General features: G+C 35.5%; 1 protein-coding gene across 1 annotated transcript; it reads left to right on the top strand.

Moving 5' to 3' along the window:
* LOC120306996 (olfactory receptor 1020-like) lies at positions 1 to 3,594 on the top strand. The gene is made up of 2 exons (XM_039341129.1): positions 1 to 138; positions 1,994 to 3,594. The coding sequence occupies exon 2, from the start codon at positions 2,018 to 2,020 to the stop codon at positions 2,954 to 2,956; it is 939 nt and encodes a 312-aa protein (XP_039197063.1). The 5' UTR covers positions 1 to 138; positions 1,994 to 2,017; the 3' UTR covers positions 2,957 to 3,594.
* Positions 3,595 to 10,615: the final 7,021 nt, after the last annotated feature.

Raw genomic sequence — 10,615 nt, 5'->3', positions numbered from 1 at the left:
GATAATTAATGCCATCCTTCCTGGTAGACATAGCCACTTCTTCAGATGGGAGTCTTCATTCTAAGCCAACTTAACTCATTCTGAAAAGAATAAAAGAAGTACATTTTGTTTCTCCTGAAGTGTTTGTAAGATACCATGGTAAGTGCATATTTATTTCTTCATCCAATGGGGCATTCAGTGTCCACTTAGACAAATACAATGATCAGTCAAAATTTGGAACATAATAACAAAAGTAAACCTCTACTGAAATGTTACAGTGTTAATGAAATAAAATGTATTCAATATATTTGATGAATGTATTGATGAAATATTTTTCAAGGTGGTGGTAATATTTTTTGACTCTAGATCATTTGTAAAAGAACCAGTAATTACATTTCAGAAAAGGTTTGTTTGCAATGCTTCTTCAGGATTCCTTATCCCCACTGCTGTTCAAAACATGTCAATGTTCTTATCAAATTGGCTTTTGCCAGCAATAGAACCATATATATTTAATCTGATTTCCACCTCATATAAAGCACTAACAGCATCTTGAATTATGCCAGATCAGAAACAAATTAGTGATTATTTGACAACCGAGTATATGCTTCTTATATGGCCCCAGTTAGTAGTTTGGTCTGCAATATGTATAATCTGAAGTTTCAGAACAGTTTTCAAGGGCTGTCTGTCATGCAGTATATTCTAATGGTACAAATGGGATGTAAGTGAGATTTGTACATCATGACTGAATCTGACAGATGCAGGAAAAAGACATGCTAGTCTTAATGAAATAAAGAAACTTCTGAGCACCATCAAAAATTGAGCATCCAAACTCAGACTCCCAAATAATGAATAAGAGGTTTCAAGAGAAGCATTACTTTGTCTGACACAGATAGAATCACTGTTTCCTGAACTTCTTTTTGTCTGGCTAGGAACAAATTCTGTCTTATCTATATTAGATGTAGTTTCTTTGCCTTTTTAAAAGTCCATTATTAACCTCAGCCATTGCAGCCCAGTTTGTACCAGCTTCATTGGATTTCATTGGAAAAACATGGAAAGGATTGTCAGCTTCATATAGGGAGTAGCAGATTCAAAACTGGTTTTTCATGTCCACAATCACTTCTCTACTCTGTTATCTCACACTCTTTAGAGCAAAGATGTCAAACTCACAATGTTATGTGACATGTCATGACATGTCGTGACTTTTTTTCCATTGCCGGCAATGGGGTGGGTGCATTTTCAGCGTGACACATCTGGCCCGCAGGCCGGCAGTTTGACACCCCTGTTTTAGAGTTTTTTTTCCTAGGTATACATAATAGTACTAGAATCAACGGTCTTCACCCAATCTGATTATATAACTACTATTTTGTGCATAGTCCTTTTTTTATATTCTCTTGCGCATAGTGGTGTTTTGATATTTTCTTCAGAACTTCAGAAACAGGGAGTATTAGAACTTATCATTTTCTAGAGATTCTTACGAATGTCTTTGATTAACCTGCTAATAAACCTCATGCTAAACTCTATCACTGTAGCCACAATATGTGAACTTGCTCCAATAGAAAAAAAAATAGGAAAAAGAAATTGCAGAAGACCTTGATCAATCATGTTTGTTTTTCAAATGGATAGCAGCAAAAGACAAGTCTCTGTTACTGTTAGTTCTATGATAACTGTCATTCTCCTTCCCAAGAAAAATGAAAATGGATTTTCAAAGAGGAAAAGAAAACAAGAAAATGTTTTTTTAAAAAAACCATAGTGATCTAATTTTCTTAACATCAACATTCATGAAACTGAATTCCACTAATAAATTATTAGGCAAAATGCAAGTTTGCCAAACTGTTTAAAGATAATGTTTAATTGATATATAATTACATTTCCTTTAACAGAAAGATGAAATATATTGAGTGCAAAAATCTTTGGAGCTGACATCAATTTCCTGGAATCTAAACTTAATTTTTGATCCCCATGAGAAAGTTCCCTTCAATTTTGAGATCTAATTGTGCATGATTTTCTCTTTCAGTGAAGAATCAACTAAACCAGTGAGATGACTGGAGGAAACTGCACTGAGGTGGAAGAGTTTATTCTTCTAGGATTCACAGATCATGTAACCCTACAGCGTGTGCTCTTTGTGATATTTTTACTGATTTATGTTCTCACTATTTTGGGGAATATTGGGATCATTGTGGTTGTGAAAAATGATTCTCACCTTGAAACCCCCATGTATTTCCTTCTGAGCAACTTATCCTTCTTAGACCTTTGCTATTCATCTGCTATCACCCCAAAGATGCTGATAAATTTCCTGGTACAGAAGAAAGTTATTTCATACACTGGATGTTTCTTACAGCAATATTTTTATTGCTGTTTTGCAACTACTGAATGCTACCTTGTGGCTGTGATGGCATATGATCGATATGTGGCCATCTGCAAACCATTGAAGTATACCACCATCATGTCCAGAACGGTCTGTATTCCATTAGTGGTGTTCTGCTATATAGCTGGACTTCTGAATTCATCCATACAAGTGGGATTTCGTTTAAGATTAACTTGCTGTAATTCCAACATTATCAACCATTTCTTCTGTGATGGACCCCCTCTGACTCATCTTTATTGTTATGACATCCAGCTTGTTCAGATTCTGCTCTTTGCTTTTGTAGGATTTAATGAGATTGCAACTACATCCCTAGTGGTAATCTCCTATTGCTGTATCATTGTCACAGTCCTCCAAATGCGTTCACTTGAAAGTATTTACAAAGCATTCTCTACCTGCTCTTCCCACCTGATTGTTGTCTCCACTTTCTATGGGACTGTTCTTTTCATGTACTTGCGGCCTAGCTCCAGCTATTCCTTGGAGCAAGACAAGATCGTATCTGTCTTTTATGCTGTGATCATTCCTATGCTCAACCCAATGATATATAGTTTAAGGAATAAAGAAGTTAGAAAAGCCATGAAAAAAACATTTCAAAGAATAGCCACTTCCAAGTGAGTTGCACACAAAATTTAGGAAAACATATTCACGCTATTCATTTGCCACAAATGCATTATATCACACTTACAGAAAAATCTTCATGGTATCTATAATCGTTTTAGAGTAATTTTTTAGCTATCCTTCCAAAGCTTTTGTGCTGGATTTCTTTTATTCGTGCAATGAATGTTTTGTGACATGTCACTGAGCAGAATAAATTCCCTTCATGAAATCCACATTCCAATAACCCTGCACATTGTTTACCCTTTTCATGTTTCTAGATTGCATGTCGGAACTGGCTTCATAAGGAAAGTTGCTCCATCTCTTCAAGCTTCTGTTGTAATGTTGTGGTCAAAATGACTGTTCAGTCCTCCATATTTTATCATTTCCCCCCTTCTGAAAGATGCCTTGTTTCTGAAAGGAAACACATGTTTGGGAAACACATGTTTGGGAGTTACAGAGTCAAAGACAGAACACAATTGTTCTACTTTTCTTTATTGGCAGCCAGTTTTAATGATACTACAATCCTACATATGTACATAAATGATTTCAGTGTGAGTTATTTAGAGAAACAAATGTAAAATTCTAATGCAGGCTCTAGACAACTAAGGATTACCATTTGTAAAAATCCTGTAGCATTCTGATGCCTGGGTGAAAACAAATATTGACAACAACTGTCCCTTAACCCAGACTCCCTGTGCCTCAAGTTCTAACTTGAAATCCCATGATTTTGACTCTGGACCTAGACTATCTGACAAACCTTCTACAACAATATTTGGACCATTGGACTTCATTTGGATGCTCTTGCACTCTCTGTTTCAGATTGGAAGTCCTTTAAGGCAAGCTTACTGAACATTGGGGAATTCCCTCCACCCCCCATTCTCTCTGTGTGCATTTGTATTCATATTTCCTTTTTTATTTACTTCATAAAACTTATCAGTGAAATTTGCAACTACCTCTCTACAGTCACCTCTACTTGTGTGTGCTTGGTCTGGCACAGGACAATACCAAGTTTATGAAAATTATCTAGACCCAGTCCAGAGTCCAGTTGCTTAATTCAGAGTCAAATTGCATCAGCATGTAAGGTTTACATCCCTGTCTTGTGAAAGCTCCTCACAAACTGATTTCTCAGAGCAAAATATTGTTCTATTGGTTATACTCTGACTTTAAGAAAATGTCCCTTTATGGCATGATCAAAAAATATGAGATTAAACTTCTTAATACATAACATCAAAAGATGCTGGATGAATTCCAGGCCAGAAAATCAACACACAATCTAACATTGTCACAATGTAGAAGAGGAGAAGCCTGGGTAGATCAGTCATTTGGAAAATCTAGCTTAACCACTGGAAGCCAGTGCCTTGCCTAAAAATTCAGGCTACTTTCACATGTTTCTTTGGGGCTGCTTCTATATCTGTTCTGGGTCTGTCTCATCCCATCCCATCATCCTTCTTGGGAAGTTAAGCTAATTTACTTTTGGCATGGAAGTGGATCTCAACAAAAGATGAACTTATTTTTGTTGATTTATAATTGGGAAGGAAGGAAGGAAGGAAGGAAGGAAGGAAGGAAGGAAGGAAGGAAGGAAGGAAGGAAGGAAAGAAGGAAGGAAGGAAGACTAGAAAAGTCAGAAAAGGAAACAATGATAAAATGTTTGTACAGTAACAGTTAAAAAATAACAGTGATTCTCCTAATACCGTGAGATACATTTTTATACTCAAAGTTCTACTCTGTTTCTAATATTAAAGGCTGCATGTTTTGAAGAGGATAACATGCAAATTGAATTTGATCGTTCTTCACATAACATACTTAAATTGTGGGATAATCTCACTTGAAAGGGGAAGTAATTTATCGTTCCTCTTTAGGAAAGATTCCTTTTCATTGACTAATAGAGGTACAAACAAGTGAAAACATATATTTTTAAGATTTTTTTTTTAAAAATTGTGTGTTACACCAAGTGTTGCAAATTACATATTTTTATATGGATTGTCCTTTTTAAAAAGATGATGATGATGATGATGATGATTTCTTTAGTCTCAGGAGTTAGTAATAAAGCTTTGACATACAATAAGTTCTTAAAGGTTCATTTGTTTTGCTTTTATTATGTATAATAAAATGTGTGAGTGAGTTAACTGAGAACAGTATGTCAAAATGCTGTATGTAACTTTTTCATTTTAACTAGCTAACAGCTAGTGCATAGATCTATTCTTTGGACATTTCTCGTGATGGCCACCATATACAGACAGCAGTGGTGTGGCTTCAAAGTATGAGGCAGTATCCAGCAGATGACAGCACCCAGTTGGCCTTGCTTTATTTGTAAAGCTGGGATGGATTTGGTTAGTGATTTATGATATTCTGAAATGGTAACTATGACTGTTAGACTGAGAAGTTGAAAAGCATCCTACAAGAAAGCAATGGCAAACACGTCCATATTTTTGCTGGAACTAATGCACAGACACCAACAATCTAATCTGACTGAAGGAATCTGTATACTGTAATAATCCTATATTTATGAGTATGTTTTCATGAATATTCATATTTTATGCATACCACTATATAAATAAACCTTAAGAAATAAAATATTGCAAATTCTATTTTATATTTTGTTTGTTGTGGGATGTTTTAAATTCCAAGGTAAATTCATTCAAGAAATACTGTGTTGTTATTTATGTAGAGTATTTATTATTCCCATTTCTTCAGCAGCTCAAGATAATGAAACATGGAGATTTCTCTTCACCATCTTTATTCCCATTTCTCTTTTGGTAATTCAGAGTAACTTAACATGGACATTTCTCTTCATTTTATCCCCACAATATCAACCTTGAGAGGAAGAGTAGGCTAAAAAACTGAGAATGATCTAACTTTACCCAGTGAGTTTTTATAACAACCACTTCAATTACCATCGCTATCATCTTCACAGATATGCAAAATATTCAGAAGAAATATGTCACAAAACATATACATACTTCTTCTTGAAATATCCAAGCAGCCACATCCTTTGGAGGAGTCATACTATATTGGATGCACAGCAACTTTCCTTTGCTATGGCATATGATCATTTGTAATCCCTTGCTGTATATTGTCATGTGTTTGGCTTGTTGGGGTCCTATGCATGTGGGTTTCTAAATGCAACTATACAGATAGGTTTTACCTTAAAAATGTCATTTGAGGACTTCAATGTCATCAACAATTTCTTCTGTGATTGGCCACCTTTAATCAAGCTGGCCTGCTCTGATATCTGTCTCAATCAAATCAATCAAAAATCAAAATCAAATGTTTTTGTTTTTGTTGGATTTAATGAAGTTACCACCACATTCATAATCCTCCTCTCTTACTGTTGCATCTTCTCTACCATGCAGACCACAGAGAGAAAATGTAAGGCTTTCTCCACTTGCACTGCACATCTGACCACTGTTAGCTTGTTCTATGAAACCCTTCTTTTTATGTATTTGCCACCCAGCTCTAGTTTCTCCCTGGAACAGGATAAAATTGTCTCAATGATTTTATCACTGTGGCAATCCCCTTTCTCATCCCTTTGATATATAGCCTCAGGAACCAAAAAGTGAAGGTCGCCCTAGTGAAAGCAAGGAAAAGACTCAGAATATCAAAATTAAGGTGTCATCCATAGAGAAGAATGTAGCTTAGAGAAGTCTTTCAACTGACATGAGAAACAAGGAGAAGAGAACACTTTAAAGGATAATTAAAGCAAACAAAACATTGAATAAAATAATGCTGAAATTTTACCAAGAAAATAGCAAGGACTTGTTAAGACCGTCTCCAAGAATTGGACATGACTGAACAGATATCCAGAATATCCTCTGGAGCAGATAATTCTTACCTGTCCCACACTAACTATATTCCATCTTTATTAGAAAAGTGGTAACTTGTGGTGGTAAAAAGATGGAAATAGTATTTATTTTATTATTTAATTAATTTATATGCTGCCCAACTCTCACTGACTCTGAGCCTTGGAAACTTTGACCATATTATATATGGTGATATATTTGTATATTGTATGTCTCTTTAGTGTATTTATAAACTGGTGTTTGTAAATATTGTAATTTGCAGAATCTACACTAGAAGGTATTGTCTATACAAAGTTTTGCATGCGTATTGATATATCCATATTGAATTGTACATTTGTTTGTTTGCATATTCACATTATACTTTATATTTTCTCCCTGCAATTCCAGGCATGTTTATGACTTTCAAAATACACTTAGAATATATCATCTAGTTTGGAAAATATTGAGGACTTGGGAATGTGTCCTGCTAGTCCCTTATCTCTATGGAGGCAATTTGCAAGCTTGCTACAATACAAAAACAGCACTGATTTGTATCAAGGATGCTATGTTAGCTTTCAAAGCATTTCTTTCACACCTGGAGGACATCCCAGCCTTATCTCCAATTCCTGGATTAATTATAATTACTTTCCTTCTTTCTTGTTTTTATGCTCATGCCTTGTATTTTGATCAAACCACTACAGTATCTTAGTTTGTGTATTGCTGACATGCTTGCTCTTGGCTACCCCAGTATTCTTCTGGAACTCTAATCCTTGGTAAAGACACCATTTTTCCTGTTAAGCCTCCCCAAACCAGCTACATCTTTAATAATAGTAGACAATTTTTGTTCTGAACATTGTCCCTGGATGTCTGGCTCTGCCTATTTGTCAATTATTTTCTTGCCTTTATATTCAAAACTGAGGAGTGTCCTCAGGCAATTAGAAACAATTTGTACCTCTTTAAATTTCAGATACAATTAATTCAGCATTCAAGAATAGGAATTTGTAGTGGACAATCTATGTCTCTAAATTATGGACACTGGCAAAATTTGAACTGAGTTGGTCTTATATCAAACTTAATTAAAGTACTCAATATCTAAACTTGTATGAAGCCTAACTGCATGTTTAGGTTCTAGCAGAAGAGTTTAGTGGAAAAGGAAGAACAATTAAGAGTTGAAGACTGAGTTTTTCCAGAGGATCTTTGGGAATGATGCTGTATGTTGTGTTTCAGCTTTATCTGACTTATTTTATTTTATTAAGCATTGGAATCACTGAGAGTCCTGAATTGTAGCAACATATAGTTTGTTAAGTAAGTAAGTAAATATATACATACATGCATACATGCACACATATGAGACACGACATCTTTTCAGAATAAAGGTGTAGCTTAGATTCATCTCCCCTGCCCTGGTCAAACTGAGACATCATCATCCCATACTGTGTGTGACAATTATTCCTTATTTGACTTTTTCTGTGAATAATTGTCAGCCACAGATCAAAAGAAGGCAATGTCAAGATTTGGCCAGACCTGAAATATCAATGTACATTGACAATTGTTTAATGCCATGGAATATGGAAGGTGCTTTTTTTAAAAAATATATGTAATTTTTATTCTCTTGAGCAGTAATTAAAATACAAAAATAATCACCAGAGGAAAATGGCATGTTTTGATGTTCAAGACACTGAATATTTTTCAGTGATCATTTAAGTCTCTATTTAGAACAGCTTTATAAAATTATCCTCCACATACACACACTTTTCCTTTATTACTTTATGGTTATAACTTTACTGATTATGTACTTTTAAAAGGTGGCTAAAAGTGGTTCATAACTCTCCCTACTAATACCCAGGACACTCATGATGTCTAATACCCTGGATGATGCCTTATTCCCAACTAACACCCAGGATGATTAAAAGTGGTTCACAAGTCTCTGTACTCTTTAAATCCAGAGGTAATGCATGCAACAACAGCATTTCTGGGTTGTAAATTGGTTGCCAAGAGTGCTATTAACTCAGCTACTGTTCTTTAAAGACTTATTTACTAATCTGAGTAAAATATTTATTTGATCAGTATTCTACATTCAGCAAAAAGTAAATGGTTTTAATGTATCTGAAGCCAGAGAGCATTTTTTTTTAAAATATGCCTCTGCCAAAATAAATCAGAGAGAAAATGACTGATTACTTGGATATGTTGTATCTGAGGGAAGTGGCCTTAACAAGATCATCAAAGTAGGAAATAAGGTAGAACTACTGCATATAAGTAAAAGGTTTTAAATGCATGCACGTCTCAGAAACACAAAATAGTATGTGAGAATTCTCAAGAGAATACTAAAACTTTAGAAATCCTTTCTATCAAGAAGATTGTCATCTCAAGTCAACTGATCACAAAAGCAAAGACTTCTAATTAAAATCCATGATCTGATCGTTCAGAAGCTAATATGATCAATCTTTTGAGGCAAAATTTGTCAAACTCCCTGATACTCAATACATACTTATTAAAAGTTGATACTATCAGATACACACAATCAGCCTGGTCATTCTCAGACTGAAAAATCTCCCCTTTATCAGCCAGATGCAAAGAGAACAAAGCTCCTACCTACTTCATTATCAAGCAGAAGTATAAAGAAGTTCAACTGATGAAGTTTGTTACTCTTCATATCTTCATCAAATCTTCCATCTATTCTGGTAGTGTGAAAGCATAATTATAGTACTGATGTCTTATTACAATTAACTGAGTAATAAGTACATCAGTCAGCCATATCACTATATAATAATTACAACATCAAAACAACCATTACAAATGTTTTCAAAAAAATTAGTTGGACTCAGTAAATACTATCTATAGCAGGCATGTGAAACCTGCGGCATCACATGACATCGCACGACATATCACGACTTTTTCCCCATTGCCAGCAATGGGGTAGGCGCGGCTTTGGCATGATGCATCCAGCCTGCAGGCCGGCAGTTTGACATGCCTGACCTATAGTATTCAGAGGCAATCACATGGGAAAGATACGTAAAAAAAAAATTCAAGATGGCAGCTGCAACCACAGATTCAAAGCCCTGCATGCAACGCATCTAAAAAGGTTCAGAGTTTTGATTTCAGGGTTATGGCCAAATCATGACTATTTTGACCTCAGCTGACCTTCTTCCATGGCTGTCTGATACTAATCTATCCTTATAGTCCCTTTCAGGAAAACATTCAGATTATCTCGAAACACCTTTTGTTCTTCTGAAAATGTTAACCAAAGACTGCTTGGTTCAGCAATACAGCCTATAGGTAAGGCTGCAGATTATGGATATTGTAGCATCTAAATACTGCATGTTACCCCTATTGACCAAGAGAGGACAATCATTTGTGGCTTAGAAACACATTTATTTTCTGGCATGCTTCCTCTTCATCACCTCCCACCACCTCTTTGGCCATGAAAATTGCATGGATATATCAGATTACTGGATTGGCCTATCCTGCAGAAGTGTACAACATTTTATATCCTCCCTCTGCTTCTTAAACTTAGTAATGTGTTATATTAATATTTAAGCATACTCCAATCCTTACAAATTCAAATGACATAAAGCTAAGGAAGGGAAAGTGATTCCTAACAGTTGTTGAACACACTGGCCAAAATCCAGGCACAGTTGTGTGTAGGGCTGCCTCAAAAATTGCTTTTCTACTCCAGCTAAAAAAGGGTTCAAATATTTCTTAAGACAGAGGATATTTTTCTGGCCTCTGCAGCTCCAAGATATCAGCAGAACAAACATCTTCTTAGGATGCAGAGAAAACAAGAAGCAGATGCTGATCCTTGGCACTCAGTTAAAATTGGTCCCTACTCAAATCCATCCTGTTTGCAGATTAGAATTAAGGAGGGGAATTGTGGAGGTAGAGAAGAGGAGGTGGCAGA

This window comes from Crotalus tigris, unplaced genomic scaffold, assembly GCF_016545835.1.
Source record: "Crotalus tigris isolate CLP2741 ecotype Arizona unplaced genomic scaffold, ASM1654583v1 scf7180000017764.6130737, whole genome shotgun sequence".
Classification (NCBI taxonomy): Eukaryota; Metazoa; Chordata; class Lepidosauria; order Squamata; family Viperidae; genus Crotalus; species Crotalus tigris.
Note: the sequence above shows the minus strand (reverse complement) of the source record. Positions and strands in the feature narration are given on the sequence as shown.